The sequence below is a fragment of the Hippoglossus hippoglossus genome, chromosome 15 (genome assembly GCF_009819705.1).
Source record: "Hippoglossus hippoglossus isolate fHipHip1 chromosome 15, fHipHip1.pri, whole genome shotgun sequence".
In the NCBI taxonomy this organism is placed as follows: Eukaryota; Metazoa; Chordata; class Actinopteri; order Pleuronectiformes; family Pleuronectidae; genus Hippoglossus; species Hippoglossus hippoglossus.
The window spans coordinates 13780982-13799881 of NC_047165.1; the positions used below are offsets into that span (position 1 = coordinate 13780982).

General features: G+C 43.2%; 1 protein-coding gene across 14 annotated transcripts in view; it reads left to right on the plus strand.

Annotated features, from left to right (window-relative positions):
* Positions 1 to 18900, plus strand: part of adgrb3 (adhesion G protein-coupled receptor B3) — a 123098-nt gene that overhangs the window by 57396 nt on the left and 46802 nt on the right. For 9 of the 14 annotated variants that reach the window (XM_034608018.1, XM_034608015.1, XM_034608014.1 and 6 more), the window contains 7 exons: positions 158 to 322; positions 2050 to 2214; positions 2608 to 2709; positions 8554 to 8660; positions 10339 to 10542; positions 12517 to 12585; positions 15885 to 15993. In XM_034608018.1, coding sequence (XP_034463909.1) covers positions 158 to 322; positions 2050 to 2214; positions 2608 to 2709; positions 8554 to 8660; positions 10339 to 10542; positions 12517 to 12585; positions 15885 to 15993 — 921 coding nt within the window. The remainder of the gene's footprint in view (positions 1 to 157; positions 323 to 2049; positions 2215 to 2607; positions 2710 to 8553; positions 8661 to 10338; positions 10543 to 12516; positions 12586 to 15884; positions 15994 to 18900) is intronic. The other 5 variants (XM_034608010.1, XM_034608013.1, XM_034608009.1 and 2 more) reach the window with 4 other exon arrangements.

Genomic DNA, 18900 nt, shown 5'->3' on the forward strand with positions numbered 1-18900 from the left:
TGATTCATTGAATACATTTTTTTTGCTTTTCACTTAATGTCTTAATGGCTCTCACGTCTGCGAGGGACTAGTGATCTGAATATCTCCTCCCATTTCTGTCTGCCCTCTTTCTCCCTCCGCTTGGGACATGCTTGTTGGGTTGTGGTTGGTGCCTCAGTGGATGGACAGTGGCAGGAGTGGAGCTCTTGGAGCGATTGCTCGGTGACCTGTGCCAATGGCACTCAGCAGAGGACCAGGCAGTGTTCAGCAGCCGCCCATGGGGGATCTGAGTGTCGCGGTCACTGGGCAGAAAGCAGAGAGTGCCATAATCCTGACTGCACAGGTAAAAATCCTGAGCCTCTTAATTCTATATATCCGCTTTGATGTCTAAATTAAAAAAAAATAAAAATCATGATTTGTAATAGGGGGAAAGAACGAACAAACATACCTCGACCCACATAATCACTATTTTAATCACAAGCACTGTAATCATAGGAATTTTAGATTGAATTCAAGATTAAATACGGAGCCTGATTTACTTTGTGTTGCCTACTGAGGAGCCTCGTAGCAGGAGTCAAATCTGTGTTGTAAGAATCAAGAATAATGTTTAAGACCATGCTCTATCAATTGGATTTGTGAAATCCAGTTAGATGTACTGTATGCCTTTCACATAACGCACGGGTTAGCTGTCCCAACTGCCTGTCAACATCATAGATGTATTAGAGGCTCAACGATGTCAGCTTAGTGGTCTCCATCAGGCTTTGAATTGTCTGATCATATGAAGGGCCTGAACACTCTCATAATCTCCTGATGCAATTTTCACTCGAGCAGAGTAAAAAAACTGCACTTCTTTTCTTTCCCTTTTTTTGGGGGGGGTATTTCACTTGTATGTGTGTGGCAAAGAGATTCCTCTCAAATTGTTGAAAGTCGGGGGGGGGATGTTGCGTAACCAGTCATCCAGCCTTATGCTCTCTCAGACGACTAAAGCAGCGGTAAAAGCTGGTGAATACGTATTTTTAGTTTGTGCGTGTGATAATAAAGCAGGAGAGGCTGCCGGTCGCCTCATTGTGAGAGGACGCATTATGCAATTTATTCATTTAATGAGGCCCAGCCAGTCCTATTTGTCTCCAAGGTGAGAGATCAGATATTAGAGAGACTGCACACGGCCGTTATTTAAAAGAGAATATGAGGGGTCGCCCTGGTTTGCAAAACAAAAAAACCCGAAACATTTCAAGGTAAATCCCAATATTTTCCGGATATCATTGAGTATTAAGTGTAGAATCCTTTAAAAAAATGAAATAAAAAACACTGACCTCAAAAGATAGCCTCATAATTATACAATAAAGGCCTGTGAAGGTCTTTGAATCAAAGCTATGTGTTAGAACTTCCTCAGTGAGCACGCGTCTGTCTGAGGAATCTGCTGCTCTGATGTTGGGGCAGAGGCTTCAGTACCTACTGGGTCCGGTGGATAGTTTTAGCCCCAAAAAACCCACAGTGGTTCCTGTTTTTTTTTTTTACTCCTGGTGAAAGAGGACGTGACAGAGGTTAGTTGTAGGACATGAAACAGCCTGACACGTGTGAAGAAGGGGGTAAGTGGAGGCGCAGACCAGAGTAGAGTGTGTTCGCTGCTCACAGAGTGTTGTACCTCTCCGTTCAGACAAGGGTATGTGATTTACTACACCGCTGAAGGGGCGCATCTGGGTTTTTTTTGTGTGTCTAATGCACAATTTAACAGTGTTCATTACAAGGACATAAAACATGCTGCCTGTTTTGGAAACTTCAGCGAAAATGAGTTTTAATATTGGCAAAGTGAGGCAAATAATCACCACTCACAGAGCAGCTTCTGGAGTCGGAAAACACACAGTCTCCTGATTATTCAGAGAAGTCTTGTTCATTTTTGTAATATTAACAACAAACTGCATTTACCCACTCATTTAGAATCGAGTGCAATCAGAAACTTATTTTAGATATCGCACACCAATTCAAAATCGTGGAAGGCAGCAGATGTTGGTTTAATAATTTGATGCATCTCAGAGTATCTGTGTCTGACCCTGCGTCCTTCTGTTTTAGCCAACGGCCAGTGGAATCCTTGGGGTCCGTGGAGCGGCTGCTCTAAGTCGTGCGACGGCGGATGGCAGAGGCGAGTCCGAGTGTGTCAGGGGGCGGCGGCGACCGGGCACCAGTGCGACGGCAACGGAGAGGAGGTCCGAAAGTGCAGCGACCAGCGCTGCCCAGGTGAGCCAGGGGATAATGAGACTTTACGCCGAGTGGCCGCGGGGGAAGCCAATTGAAAGCGGGAAGATAATTATCAGTGTGTAGTTGAATGACATGTCTCATTACACGAGATGATTTCAAACAGAATGTGAAGAGCAGATGCAGATAAGTGGATACAGAGGGGGGTGAATAAATTTGGATGTATTATGATGGTCATGGACACACTGAGTAATGCAAGTATCATTACAGCTCACGCTACAATTTTCTAAAATAAATTTGCATTAAACACATTGTCATCATCTATATCATTATAAAACTATTATTATTATTATTATATAGCTCCCTCAGTGATATTCACCAACACTGCACAGCTGTCGGCTCTTTGCATTAACTCAGTATCACTTTGCTCTTCAGCACCGTATGAGATTTGTCCCGAGGACTATGCCGTGTCCATGGTGTGGAGACGGACACCTTCGGGAGAACTGGCCTTCAACAGATGCCCACCCAATGCCACAGGTGAGCAACACCTTCAATTCCTCTCTTTTCTTATCATGGTCTTGATTTGTAAATGGTGCAGTGTGCACCCAGAGGTCCACAGCGGCGGATGATCGCTCTTTTTTATGCTCACTTAAGGCCTGGGCCCCACTAGGTGCGTGTGCAGTGCGAGGTGGTTGCGTCTGTTCACACAGGAAGCTGCTACGTGAGGTTTCTGTTGTGACTAATGCATTTCCTCAAGTATAAGTAGGCCCATCTAATCAAGTAAATGCCATGACACTATGGTATTTACTTTCAAACAGGTAGAGGAAGTGTTGCAAATATTTCTGTTTGTTACACATTCAACAGAGATTGTCTTTGAATATCCGGAAGATCATTTCCTCTGCCTTTTTGTTTCGCCGAAATAAATGAAAAGCAAAATGTTCCACAGTTCACACTCACGCATCCAGAATGGCCCAGCTGAATTAATGTGGTTGATGGAATCTAAAAAGAGAAGTCCTCTAATAAAAGGGGACTAAATAATGGAATACATTTTCATGTATATAGTGTGTATTCAAGACTATTGATGGAGCCACATTTGCATTGTTTTCAAGGTATGGCTTTGAATCACACTCATGTCATTAATGTTCCTATCCTATCATGAAGAATACGGCCACAAAGGAAAGTTAACAAGCCTTTAGTTTCACTTGAAATCTTTGCATGGCACCCAAAACCCTGTTTCAAGGAGAAAGTGAATGTTCTTTTCCTCCCCTTCATTTCCACACACAGCGATGCTGCTGCACTCGTAACTCATGGCTACACCCGTCAGTGCACAAGGTGTGTACTGGATGGGAAGGAGGGAAAAAAAGTGAGCACTGTTGAGGTCTGTTTTCAGACATTAAGCAGAAGCTTTAATATGTGCACGGAGAGACGAGCATCAGAGCGAGAGGATGCACGTTCTCTAACAGGGCGAGACTAACACTCGGCTCCCGGAAAGAAAGACGGGAGAGGGGGGGGGGGGGGGGGGGGGGGGGGTAAAGAGGCGAGAGAATAAAATGAGAAATGCAACCGATGCTAACGCTGCTGTGATCCAGGTTATCTCTGTGTGCGGTGAAGGGCAGTTTGCAGAAGGAAGACAACAGGGCGATGGGGGTGGTGTCGGCTGTTAAAGTCACATGTTACAAACACGCTGGACTCCCTGAATTGAAATGTCTTCCACAACTGTAAAAAAAAGGCTAACTGGTAAATTAGGTGTGGCAGGAAAACACAGTGTCGTTCACAGATGGCTCACCTGAGGCAAAGTTATGCAGAGTAAGATTTACTAGTGTGACATTAGCTCTCCGGCTTGACATTAGTTTTATGGTTAATAACTGCTCGGCACTACAAAGCTATTTCAAGCTTGCACTATCAGGACTTTTGGGGTGGGTTTCCTTGTGTCGTCTTCTTCTTGTGACGGAAATTTAACACCTTCACTGATTAAGAATTTAATTTACACTGAGAGGTGTCTCAGGTCACTTAGTCAGAGTGAGACACTTGGCTCCTTCATGCAGCCAGACTAATTACTTTTCTTTACTGAGCAGTATCACATTCATTAATTACATTAATTATAATAAAAAAAAAAGGAAATTAAAAAGTAGTCTTGTGAACCTTACACATAAACGACCAATTTGTTTCACAAATTTCTCTTATATGGAGCTAAATTTGGATCCTGTTACACCTACTGCTGTGTTTATGCTGTTAAAGTTTACACACTGTACTGCAGGTCAACACATTGTGACATTTCATAATAAATTAGTGCTGACTTCTTTGTGTGCGTCAGTGCTGGTGGACTTGAAGATCGTGATCTGTATGCGCAGGATGCACAACAATTTGCCTAAAGTAATAACACGAGGCTGCTATATCAGTTAATTGAGAAGCAGGACCTTTAATGCCAGAACAGTATCTTGATGAAAGGGTAGAATAACAGCCATATTTTAGTGTTTTAACTGCAGCACGTCCCCTCGGTCACAGCCGCTACTGACCACAAGAAAAACAGAGCATGATGAACAACAGTTCAGGTCAGGTCAAGTTTATATCTAAAGCCATTAATCACAGGTCCGGTGTCAGCAGGTTTCACAGAGCCCACATTATGAAACTATAAATGAAATCAACACCTTCCGACCTTTGGCCTGTAATTAGATTAAGGTCAATCCAGCAAAGCCTTCGAAGAGAAGAAATGTGAAAAGAGACCAGACCCCTCACGTCTAGACCTCTTCCCCCTGTTCGAGGACGATTCAGAAACGTAATGGCTGCGCCGAGCGAGCATAAACAAAGATGAAATATTGATCAGCGAGAGCGGCACGACAAAGTGTGCGACACGAATGCAGTGAGACTGAGCGGGTGAGGCGTCTGAATGTGTTAGGGCCATCAGTGCCTACTCAGCTGCAGTCAGCTGGCGTCATCAAGGTCATCATAGGAACAGGGTCGTCAGCGCCGCCGCGGTCATCACGGATGACAACTGCCACTGGAGGCGAGAAAGGGGGAAAAGTCGAGAGGATGCTCGCACACAGCAGATGAATATGTTCGCTTTGGATCACTCAGACAACGATCATACATCTGTAAACACGTAAAGTACACTTACAGCTGTTCCTTAGGTGACCTCTAAGTACTGTGGAGGGCTAAAGCAAAACACGACATGAGCAACCACGCGATCTTATACATTATATAACTGACTCTTTAATTATACTGTTTATTTAATGAGATCAAATTGTATTTCACAAATTTGATTCATCTCATCTTCACAGTTACATTTTGTTTTTTTAAATAAGACAAAATAACCAATATGTTCAGTATCACTTAGTCCAACAATGTACCTGTAAGTATTTGGCCTGCATTGTATTAGGACAAATACATGTAGACTATAGATCAAGATGGACGCCATGACAGCTCCCCAAAAAGTGAAGCCAAAGTATCTCAAACGCCATCTGGTGGCTGGCTGCAGTATGGGGCAAACGCATTTTTCTCAAAGATGGTTTCTATCATTTCAGATAATTTTAATTTGTTTTTAATTACAGTAGTTGGTTTTAATTAACTAATAGAGGCTCTTAAAACAAACTGAAACGTCCTGATTAACAGCTGAGACTGACTCGTGATTGGTCGAGCGTGGACCTCGCTGCCTCAAACTACTACTGCCCAGACTCCAAATGTGGAAGACGGTGTGTTTCTATATATTTTGGCTTCATCTCTGGACAGTGGGAGGATGTGGATGCTTTTTACTAGTAACCTTGCAGAAGAGATTTTGCAGGTATAAGCTGATGCTCCATCTCTAATGAGAAATCTGAATCATCAACTGAAGTTTGAGTCACCGGCTGAAAGGAGCAATTAAAGCAACAGAACCACAAGCTATTAAACCAACGTATCCCAGGTTAATGCAGAGGAAAATGATCCTGTGCCCTTTAACACATAACACCATCCTATACACATGTTTAGTATTTACTGGCACATGCAGCATTAAAACATGTGCCATCATTTTTTTTAGGATCTCATAGTCTGTAAGATTATTTTTTAAAGGATTTGTGTTGTTTTTCCACCACTGGTTATATTCACTTCACTAAGTCCACAAAGCTCCTCAGCCTGTGTTTTTATAGACTTCTCTTGTCTTAACTCTTCAGGTCGTAAACTCAGTTTTTTAGCCTTTTTGTCTCGGGGGAGGATTGTTTGGGCAGAAGTTCTCCTCTGATGGCGGCCGAGTAAAGGATGCCGTAAAAACCGGACAGCGACAGGTCAATGCCTCCGTGGGGCCTTGGTTTTGATGGAGCACATCTCCACTGACCTATATTTCACAGTCAACCTACTCTACGTACATCACAGATGATGCAAGGACAGACGACAGACTGGTGCAGAATCCCAGTGAAAAGCTTTGCGTTTGCATCCCTGACCCTGTTTGAACCCACGACTGTCGCAGGTCGAAGCAGATTCTAAATAACTTTAAAAGTATTCTAATCAGGAATATAAAACTCAATTAAATACAATGTTGATTGATGAAAATGTGCATCTATTGAATACACAAAACTGATGACAAAAGGGAAGAAGATAAAGCTGAATTTACTGTTGCACATTCCCGCCTCAGTAATTCAAACCCCTCGAGCACCAGAGAAGTGCTTATGGACGTTTTTTTTGTTACGAAATGGCAACAAGTGTGATATTAGGTTTTGTTTTATACAGCTAATAAACTTCAACCACATTTGTTTCCCTAAAATCATGAATTTTCTCTGCAAATCCGTCGTGCAGACAAAAAAAAAAATGAGCTCTCTTCCAACGCGTTTCACATTAAAATGATTCTGGCCTTGAGCAATTTTTGAACCTTCCAGTTCTGCTGAATTCACATTAAAATTGCATCATCCAGCGTAATACTGAAATAACGGCAGGCCACAGGTCATTTGACGGCTAAATCCAGATCTGTCTTTTTTATATTTCTTTTATAAGTCTTTATGTTACTGTTGAAATCAATTCATCTTTCAAGTTGATGCACAAACAAGATTTGTGTCTTTCATTTGAGCAGTTGTCCCGCTTATTAGTTTAAAGAGGTTCTTGAACGTGGCCTCCACTCGACGCTCCGTGTCTTTTTGCCGCTTCCCATTTGAAGCACACCACCGTCTCTCTCAGTTTACAATGACCTTTAAGAATGATGGAGCCAGAAAACTGAAGTGAATCCTTATTTTTTCCAGGCACCCTTTGAAAATACACATGTTTTTGGGGGGGCAGGGAGATGATCGAATAGAAATGTGAGAATATATATTTTTTTTTTTAGTGCTTAACAAAAGGGGTTTGCAATATGAAGGTAAATAAAACCTCCCAGGTGAAGCCGGCTCAGGGGTAGACGGATGCTCGGCAAAGTGTGACGCAGTGGGCCTCTCCTGTTGCCCTCTGGGCCGTCTCACGGTCCTGCATGGACGCTCCTGGCACATAGCGATGTTTTGTGTGCACTCGTGGCTTTAAGTGCATATCGCCAGGTAGTAGCAGTTGAGGAGGTGGGCGTAGGAGGTGTGGTTTTGATCTCTCTCTCTCTGTGTGTGTGTGTGTGTGTGTGTGTGTGTGTGTGTGTGTGTGTGTGTGTGTGTGTGTGTGTGTGTGTGTGTGTGTGTGTGTGTGTGTGTGTGTGTGTGTCAGGCGGGGAGGGAGCGGGCGAGCGAAGAAGACATAGCGATGAGTTTATGTGAAGCACGGACGCCAGGGGAAATGTTTTGTACTGTGGGAGTTTTCCTCGGGATGTCAAGCACCTGTGCCGGAGCGGCTGGGTGATGTGTGAAGTGCACTCCGCCAGGTCGACAGCTGGGAAGATGTGATGTTAGACCCCATACGTGGGATGTGTGTGGGGGGGATGTGGAGGGATGTTGGGTGGGTCTGCTATTTCGGGATCACTGTTTAAATGCCTGACAGCTATCACAGCCCAGTGGTTGAGTAAACCACTGTGTCTTGTATCAACGCAGCTCGCACTGTGCATTAAAAGCCTGCGTCTGCAGCCAATATGATATAAAACCAATTCTGTATGACACTGCAGTACTTTCCTTCCAGAATCCTCCCTCTGCCTCCACTGCAAAGTTTAATGGGCAATATCAAATTTTGATGATGAGTGATGGGCGACAGAAATGAAAAAAAAGAAAAAAAAAAAAAAAAAGTCTCATGAGAAGAATTAATTTTTCTGTCCTCTTCTTTTTTGTCCTTCCACTCCCTCCACTTCCATCTGCCTTTCTTTTGGCTCTCCTTACTCCCCCCCACCCTCCATCTCTGCACTCTCTCCCCCTGCATCCTCATCCCTCCCTCCCTCCCTCATCCTGCCATCTCCCCTCCAAATCTGTCGCTGTCACTGTCTCCTCTGCTCCTCCTCCTCCTCTTCCTCCTCTACAGGCACCACTAGTCGACGCTGCTCTTTGGATCACCGCGGTATGGCCTTCTGGGAGCAGCCCAGCTATGCTCGATGCATAACAAACGAATTCAGATACTTGCAGCAATCAGTAGGTGCAAAGTCAGCTTCCTCTCACTGCCTCTGTTTCCAATGCATCATAAATTACCTCCACCCCCGCTCTCCCCCAATTCTCATCACACTGTACCTAAAGATTAACCACGTTCAATACGGAGGAGCAAATTACAAGCATGATTTTGCCATTTTTCTCTTTTGTAATGAACGCTCATAGTCGGGTCCTTAACGGGTTGATTTAGTGTTTCTGGCCAGTTCTCGTCTCATCTGTGTCAGTCTCCGATCAGATAAAAAACAAATAGAAGAAACAAATGATATCAATTATTGTTAAGACTGGAAGAAGCATATTGTACTTTTTGTAACATCATATTAGGTATTATTCCTCACACACACACACACACACACACACACACACACACACACACACACACACACACACAACTGCATTTTAAATAGCATCTACTTCAATATATTACAATTTAGTTTTGTTAATCCAGATAGAGGGTGATATATATATCGAAATCTAGATAGATGGAGAGACATGGAGAGAGAGATAGATAGATGGAGAGAGAGCTGGATAGATAGACGAGAGCTAGATGGATAGATAGAGATGGAGAGATAGATGGAAAGATGGAGAGAGAGATAGATGGATGGAGAGATAGACAGAGGGAGATATATATGGAGAGAGATATGGAGAGATAAACAGAGAGAGATGGATACAAATAGATGGAGATACATGAAGAGATAGATGGAGAGAGATGGATATATAGATAGATGGAGAGATAGATGGATAGTTAGAGAGATAGATAGAGAGATAGACAGAGATGGAGATATAGAGGGAGAGAGATGGATGAGAGTTAGATAGAGAGATAGAGATAAAGAGATAGATGGAAAGATGGAGAGAGAGATAGATGGAGAGATAGACAGATGAAGATATATATGGAGAGATAGCGAGCTAGAGAGAGATGGATAACAATAGATGGAGATACATGAGATAGATGGAGAGAGAAGGATACATAGATAGATGGAGAGATAGATGGATAGTTAGAGAGATAGATAGAGCGATAGACAGAGATGGAGATATAGAGGGAGAGAGATGGATAAATAGATGGAGATAGATGAAGAGAGATGGATAAATAAATAGATGGAGAGAGAGATGGATGGAGAGATGGATCCTTTAGTCATTTGCATGCTGGAGACATTTTCAATCTGAGTATATCTTGATGCACTTTTTAAGATATAGTATATAGGTTTGTGTGTGTGTGTGTGTGTGTGTTTAGCCTGGAAAAACAATAACACGTCCATTAGAAGGTGATTTTTTAAAAACCTCCATCACGGTAAAAAATAGAATCGTTCAGAGGAGCTGAGATATCACGTACAGCGCTGCACCTGTGAACGTGTATTTATGGACATAAACCCTGTGCAATGATGTGAAATGTCATTTCACTGTGCAATTTCTGCCTAAATGTGAGTCTTCTGCTCCAGTTAACTCTTTTATTCATACTGGCTCATTTCAAAACATCCGTGAGGCAGAATACATTTCGACCCGGCTCAGATATACATGTGTCACAGGAGGGGCCTCAGAGAGCGGGCTCTTTCTTCCTGATCTTTTTCACTCCGTTAACTCCAAATGTGCAGCTAAGTGTGTATTTGGCGAAAAAAAAAAAAGAAAACCTGCTGAGGACACCAAAGGCCCCAAGTCCTTTCCTTTGCTGTTTTTGGAGGTTCAGGGGCACCTTGCGAAGGGACAGAGGATGCTGGCTGGGGACGGGATGTCCCAGGTCACGAAGAACCTTCTGGACCTCACCCAGAGGAGGAACTTCTACGCCGGCGACCTGCTGTCGTCTGTGGAGATCCTGCGCAACGTGACGGAGACATTCAAGAGAGCCAGCTACGAGCCTTCGTCAGACGATGTGCAAGTAAGTGCAGAGTGGGGTTTGTTTTTACACATTCGGGACCTTGGCTTGGCACGTGTACGTTGTCCAACACGTCGGAAACGCCACAAAAGGCTGACAAACAACATCCCGTGTCTCTATTGTATCGGCAGATCCCCCCCCCCCCCCTGAACTGTTTCATCTCATCATGTCTGGGTAGACTGCTGTCTTGATCCTCTTTATGTCAATAGGATGATGGAGATTATAGCTAAAGCCCCACCCCCATCGCCAATAAGATAATTTAGATCCTCAGAGCTGTGTCGTTTCCAAAGACACCCTTCTGAGGCATCTTTGTGCTGTCTTATATGCCCATATTGTTATAGTGTGTGTGTGTGTGTGTGTGTGTGTGTGTGTGTGTGTGTGTGTGTCTTTTCCTCACCACATGTTTGGCTCCTGCTGTTCTTTCAGAGTCAGCTGAATGGGAAAGAAGTAATTGTTGCTCGCCCTGTGCTGGTAACAACAGACTGAATATTGTACTCGTGTTAATGAAAAACCCTAATTCTCCCATTATAGTTCTTATGGGTGTTTCCCATCTTCCTCTGCGACTGTTATCAAGCTTGTTTAGTTGCCGTTCTTTCGCTCAAAGATGAAATTAAAAGTAAACATTAGCCATTTTTCTGTGGGGAAGTGGAAATGATTTCTGCTTTTAACAAGGTGGAAAAACATCTGTCAGTTATAAAATCCACTAAAATATCACCCAATAGGCTTTTTACAGTATATTGAATGTGAAAATATACTCACATTGTTAGATGCTATAACGATCTCCAGGTTTAAGGGGGAGGAAAGAATATTTACTCTAAAAGTAAGAATATATACAGAAAGGGGAAAAGAAACAAGCTCTCCTATAGATAGACTGTGGGAGCTTTAGTCCCTTTTGAATGTGATGAAACTTAATTGGAAAGCAGCTTTTTCCTTCAGCTCAGGACAGAGATAATTAAATCACCAAAAATGTTCAACTCACTAAATTATACACGTCCAAAGCTCGGTGGTATTTGGGCGACAAAATGTCAGGGATGTTCCTTTCCCCCGAGTTTTCTGCTGGTGTTGTGCACATTTTCACGGTGGTGGAAGGTGCACGGTCCGCTGCTAATATTCTGCAGAAATAAAAGCCTAAATGTACCGGCCACGGATGGACTACCCGGCCAATTCAGCCATTCTCCCCCACCTTAGGAAATCTATGAGATGAGGAAAGCATCCTGTCCCTGGTTATTATGAGAGCTCTATACTGTGTGTGTGTGTGTGTGTGTGTGTGTGTGTGTGTGTGTGTGGGCAGACAGGAGAGCAGTCAGCCAGCCAGCCCACCCCCTCCGTGTGTCTCTGCGCTAATGCAGTGTTAAAGTGGGCACATTACCACCAGAGGGAGCATAAGCATTCAAGTAGAAAACAAGATAGCCTGTGTCAAGAGAGAGAGAGAGAGCCACTCCCTCAGGCACATTGTAGACCAGACGAAATAACAAGGCTAAAGATCAGACAGGGGGTCCTATTACTACTGCAGGCATGCACACCCCGAGCAGCCCCTGCTTTCCGCTGCTGGAGAAAAAAGAAAAAGACAATCCACACATCTGCTCAAACATTCCTTTTCATCTTCCTTTTCTTCCCCTGATTGCAGCTTGTGCTCCTCTCCTCTAGTATTAGGTGTTTGCTGCACGCTGCAAGGGTTCAAGGTGTATTTTTGTCAGAGGCGAATCACACGTTCCATTGTTTCTCGAATCATTTCCCCATGGCGGTCCCAGCTGTGAATTTCCTGTCGCCATTGAGCCCTTGCGGGGAACGCCATTATTCCCCCAGCACACAATTCCCTAATTTCCTGCGATCACAAATGTCAGTATATCCATCCATAAAAGTCGCCTCCGAGTGCACAGTGTTTACGTCTCATGGTTTGAAAAGCATCTCGCCGCAGTGCCTGTAGTACTTGTGTGTGGGCGTGTTATGTATTTTCCCCTTTCATCATCTCCACAGAACTTCTTTCAAATCATCAGCAACCTCTTGGAGGAGGAAAATAAGGAGAAATGGGAAGATGCACAAAAGGTAAGCATCTGGCAGCGCACACAATAAATAATTTAGGCTTCTGCATGAATGCCACGCTCCCCCCGAAAATCATCTGAAAGCTTGTTTATAGTCGCTGCGTCTGAATAGCAGAGATTAAGGGGCAGCCAGGTTGGTGCTGATATAATGTTATACCCACACATATCACAGAGAAAGGTCATTTAGCAGGAGTGACATCTGGCCTCATTTGGAGAGCCAGTTCCTCAGACCTCCACTTGGTGGCAGCAGCAGTGCCACAGTGGCCGTCCGGGCATCGCCACTGCAGGACTCACTTCCTGCGGCTGACACCCAGCTCATACAAATCACAACAACTGCTGCGATTGGACCATTAATTAAGATGAATTTAATCATAAAGATAAACAGTTTGGAGGTTTTATTGCTTGTACCACAGCAGTTACTATTCCTGATTCCCTGTATGTCTTTCTCTGACATTGTAAAGCAGCTCCATCACGCGCAGAGGAGAAAGACAGTCTCAATATTCAGTAGAAATGCAGAGGCGACAGACGGCAGCACTGCAGTAACGTACTGTAGATCAAAAATCTGAGCACAGAACGGAACATTTTCTCGACACCGGGTTTTATCCATGGAGACTGGCTCCTGGCTCCGTCCTCCGTCAGACACAGTTCTCAGCCCGAGAGGTGGCAACTCTCATCTTTGGTGTCTGAGACGACCTGAGTCCCGGCACCGTGCACATCCAGACCCTGACTGAGATACCATCTGCGATGACTGCAAGTCAGCAGAGGGCATCTGCTCCGTTGTCACCCTCACTGCTAAATTTACTTAAATTAGGTATCGCCTGCGCCTGACACATGACCGAGGGGCAAGTCTTAAAAATCGGTCAGATCTTGTTTTTGTCACCATTTTCCTCCACGTCTGACTGATATGGTTTAAGGAGACACAAGCGGTTGGAGCTCTGCCAATAGTGCCAGTCCTGGCTGTCTCCATCTCTGCAGGCAGCAATTTGGTGTTTATTCAGTGCAGCTTTAGTTTGGCAGGGCCCAGAAGAGACAGGTTGTCGGTGAGAGGAGCCCACAAATGAGCGGTTTCATCGGGAACAGTGTGTGAGGGAGACGGACAGGGAGACATTGTCTCCATGATTGAAAACCCAGAGAAGCTATTTGACATGGGTAATTATTCCTGCAGTTATTAATGTGCCTTTGTAAGGAGTGCTGCTTCACTTATGGCACTCCGCTAAGTGGACACTGGCGAACTCGTCTGATTTCACCAGACGACGCTTGGACTTCACAGCTCACAAGTTTTTTTTTTCTCACTCGCAGGCTTTTCTTGCATTAATGAGTGTTCCGAGCCGAGTTTCTCCACAGCGCCCACACGCTGCGTGCCGCGGACGTTCAAAAAAAAAAAAAAACACCCAGATGAAACAGCTCACTATGAGGTTTTTACTGGCTGCAGAATTGGCTCTGTGCAGAGATCACTATATATTCACCTCCTGTCACTGTTACCATGGCAAGGAAAGGAAGAGCTCCGCGTCTACAGAAGCGCCACTGCAGCCATTTCCCTCCGCTGCCTTCACATCTTCACCGGTTGCCATGGAGACCAGCGGAATGAGCATGACTGCACTGTGCGTCAGACATGCCGGAAGGGGCGACGTGATGTGCTTTTCTCTCTCTCTCCCCCCCCCACTATGGCTTTCACTCTGCTGTGTCAGAGGCTCTCAGCTTCAGCATCACCGATCCGCGCGCCCCGGCTCAGCGGCACACGGAGGGCCATGTGCAAACACGCCGAGCGCAAGGTGTTAGCGAGGAGAGAAATACCTGCCCCAGGTGTTTGTTGAATAACAGGCCTGAGTGAGGTGTTAATTGCTAAATGCCACTCAAAAGGCCCCGTCTCTCTAATTGCCCGACATCACCAGCGTGTGCTCTCACGTTTGACGAAGTCCCTGCAATAATATTTTTTGTAGAAATGTGTCACGTTCCTCTTGCAGACATTTTTCGAAATGTTCTCCGCAGCCGATACTTCGCGAAAGTGTCGGATGTGTTAGAGTCCGTGGTGTAAAGTTCCACACAGTGTCCAGTCAAAAAAGGGGGGGAAAGAGAAGCCTCGATCAGAGCCCTCTCATTAGATGTGACTCATCACCACGGGCCTGTCAGCCGGGACTGTGGTGCAGTGGTTTGAAGGTCAGTTATCGCATTAAGCGTTTCCTCTGGTTTACTGACCCGGAGGAAAAGAGCTGAGCGGACCAGCCGTGTCACTGGTGGAGCGGTGGAGCTGTCCGTGGTGCTGAACCCCTGCCTCTGCTGAGGGCCACCAAGCAGAACATGAACACAGACGATGTGTTCTCTTAGAGGCTTTTAGAAGAGATGCCAACCAGGGACTGTGTCTGTAAAACCCACTGGTTGAAAAAAATAGAATTTTTCATCATTATAATTTCTTTTTTGTAATTATAAAATGTTGGGAGAAAAAATGCAATCCGTCAGAAAAACACAATGTTTTCTTAAACTTCTTTTTCTTTTGATTTTCATATTACAAAACAGAAATACAAACAAAGCATTGTGTCCAATGATCAGAGCTGTGCCCGCCATTAAAGTCAGTAATCTGCCGACAGCCACAGGGGAGGAAAATAAAATTACGGGGCTCTGATTCCATCTGATCTACCAACATCAAAAAATGGCTGCCACGTTAGAAGACTTTCAGAACAGACCCTTGAAGAAGGAGAGTATCTCATCTTCTCTAGTCTGATGTATTGCATAAGCTATTTGATCCTATGAAAATACTTCGGGGGGGGGGGGGGGGGGTCTTTCCATCTAAATAGAAAGAGTCACAGGAGTGCAGAAGGCCAGCGTGTTGTGCTTATGATTGTTAAGGTTTATTCAGTGGTGCAACACCAAATAAAGAAATGACAGGCGATGGATCAAATGGTTCTTCTAGTATTTCAGTTGAACTTCGATATTTATCTTCCACTGACAGTTCTTTATCATTGCTTCAAGCTTTATTTGGCTTTAAAATATTCACTTTACTTTTTTTTTACGCACTTTTATATCTTCATATAATTTAGGAGATACTTTTAACAACATCCAAACTTTGTATCTGTGTTTGTTTCTAGTATATATTTTTAATAACAATAATAACAGTGCATTGTATATAAAGAGTTTTACGCAAGTTAAAAACTGAAATTCCAATAACAAATTTATGCTTTTTAATATACTTCATTTATTTACTATCATTTATCTGTATTTTATGCTCCATCCATTTATCATTGATTAAATCATGACAGCACTGTTGACATTGAACGTGTCTTTTTGTGTTTCTCTCATCTTGTCCAGATCTATCCTGGAGCAGTGGAGCTCATGCAGGTCATAGAGGAATTCATCCACATCGTTGGACTGGGCATGAAGGATTTCCACAACGCCTATTTGATGACTGGGAACTTGGGTAAGAAGAAAGCAGCCCCACTTTACTCCCTGACCTCGTTTACTTTGCCATTTCTTTTCTGCCTGACATGGACACATAATCCCTGTGCCTCGCTCACTACATTTGTCAATTTCCCCTCCGTCATTAATTTAGGATAAATGGCGCGTGGTGAGGGTATGGTGCGGGGGGGTAAGAATTATTGCAAATCAATAAGGTTAATTTAAAACTGAGATTGTGGTCTTAATCTGCTAAATTCCTAGAAAAACACTTAACAGCTAATCTAATATTAAGAGCCCTACACAAGCTATAAGGAGTCGAGTTAAGTCACCTTTATTTATATACAACATTTAAGAACAACAGGAACTGATCCAAAGCTTAAAAACCACAGCAGGTACAAACAAGTAATTAATAGAAAATATATAAAAGATATTGTTTTAGTAATATTTTCATATTTAAAGCAATTTAATAGAAGATTAAGACAAATAAGACTAAAATAAAATTAATTTGAATAATTTATAACTGTGTGAACTTGTCATTATATTCATCCGCAGTTTTAATTATAAAAATAAATGTCAGATAAAATATTTGTCGTATTATAAGGTAAAGTAGGAGTCTGATGTTGCACTTTACTGCAGTCCTGTGAGAGAGGCTTGATCAGTAGAATATGCCCTAAAGCCCGGTGTACAGAAGTGCAGCATCATTAAAAAATGTTTGTCAGTTTCTTGCGAAAATTAACAGTCATGGGAAAAAATACCGTCAGTGCCTGATAAAAGGAGATTAAATTGGAAGTGAAATTTCAAGTTATTCTTTGCAGTTGTAATAAACTCGCAAACAAATTTTCTGCACCGCTGATCGTGGTCCAGATTACAACTCCCCCCTAAAAATAAAGTGCGTGGATATGAGTCTTTGAGCAATACTTCTCCTCCCTAATGTTCTCCTGGGTTCTTTTAGCTTGTGTTGCGCAGCCTCTCGGATGATCTGAGGTCTCGGTGGCATTTCATTCCTTACTAAGCTGTAAATGGTAACTTACTGCAACGGAATAATAGAACCGCGGTGCTGATTTATTCATGCCAGGGAATGTGAGCATGTACAGCTGCTGCTGGTGGGCAATTCCTCTGATGGGGAGCGAGGCCTCCATGTATTCTTTACAATAGCGAACATTTGACCCACTTCGAGCACACACTTGCACTCAGTGGCTCTTTATGGTGTGTGATTTCCATAATGATTTATACTGTAGGCGGCCCCCAGGAAAAGGCACGACAAACATGGTGCGATGAATGCACCCATCAAAATGCCATTATGAAACAATGCGAGAGGGAAATTAAGTAACGGACACTTGGAAACGAGGCTCGGACGCCGACCATTAATGACTTCTTTCACAGATGCTGGGATATTTACACCCTCCAGTTTGGCTTAATGGTGGTCATCCGATCTCTCTGCCACGGCCTCCTCTTTATGCCAGAAAAAGCATTAACACATGACCCGTGCTTTATGGACAATATGCAACTTATTATTTGAAACCGACTCTAAATGACAGTAAAGTGTTTCAAACAAAAATTCTTTAAAAAGCTTATAGTTATATGACCGTGGGGCCTTCGCTCCATTCTGTAGCACTATGGATTAAAATGTGTCCATCCATTAGACCAGATACGATAGAAAATCTATCTATATCAAGGCAGTGATGCAACTCAACAGTATGTGTCCTTCTTATAGAAAAGCACTAAGTGGCACAACCAGGGCTCCTACTCAAGTTATTGCTTGTTCTTTTTTTTTTTTTTTCTCTACAAATACATATTTTGCTGCCAACTACGCTACTGTGACTATTTTTAAGTTTCATTATTTCCAATTGATATATCTATAGACCTGTCCACAATAAGTAATTTTATTTTTTAAAGCACGTTTCGCAGACAAAAGTCACAAAGTGTTTCCCGTGAATAATAGATCAGGAAATATAATAAACAATTAATATAAGCAATGAAAACAGTGAAAAATATGCAACAGAAAGACAATAAAAGCCCACACATTCAAACACTGAAATGCACTTAGTGAGATAAAAGACAGTCATGTAAATCTAAAGGTAGAATTGTTGGGGCCACAACTTTGAAAGTACAATCACCTTGACTCTATCAGGGTTTTATGTTTGCAGGACACAAATGCAGATAACTGACCAAGCAGCAAAGAAGAAAATACTTAATTAAATCAACTTACAGTCACTGGAGGGCAGGGAGACAAACTGAAAATCCAAAATTCCACAAAAGAACTCCAAAAGAGAAAAGAACAAAGTAGGCTAACGATGTTGAGCGAAAACTGAAGCACTGGGAGCATGAACAGACAACGCGAACAAGACAGAGGGAAACACAGGAATGCACGGGGGAGGCAGGGATAATGAACACAGGTGAAACACATGAGGACAGGTGCAGACGGGAAGCAGGACAAAGACAGGAAGTAAAGCCAGAGAGACACACAAGGGCACAAAGTTTCAAAATAAAACAGGGAATGAAAAACAAAGACGAATCCAAAAAACCAAGCACAAGTTGCTACTAAGTCCATAACATGACAAAGTGCAAAGGCAGGGCTCATTTATTTGTATAGTACATTTTCAACGAGGCGATTCAAATGGCTTTACATAAAATATAAAAGGCATCATGAAAAACTGTAAAAGCAACATTAGGCAATACAAAAAGAAGCATTTACAAAGAAACTCAAAGTTAAAAAATAAGACTTAAAGAGTGAAACAACAACAACAACAACAAGATGGACCACAGTGTAGCAGCAGCGTTCTGGACCATCTAGACTAGAGACTATTTATTGATGCAGGTGAACACTGGATTGCAGTAGTCTAAACAGGATAAAATAAAGGTATGATCATCTGTAGCTGTGCTTTGACACAATGGTCCTGCTCAGATAGCAAACGGATGTGGGCCACTT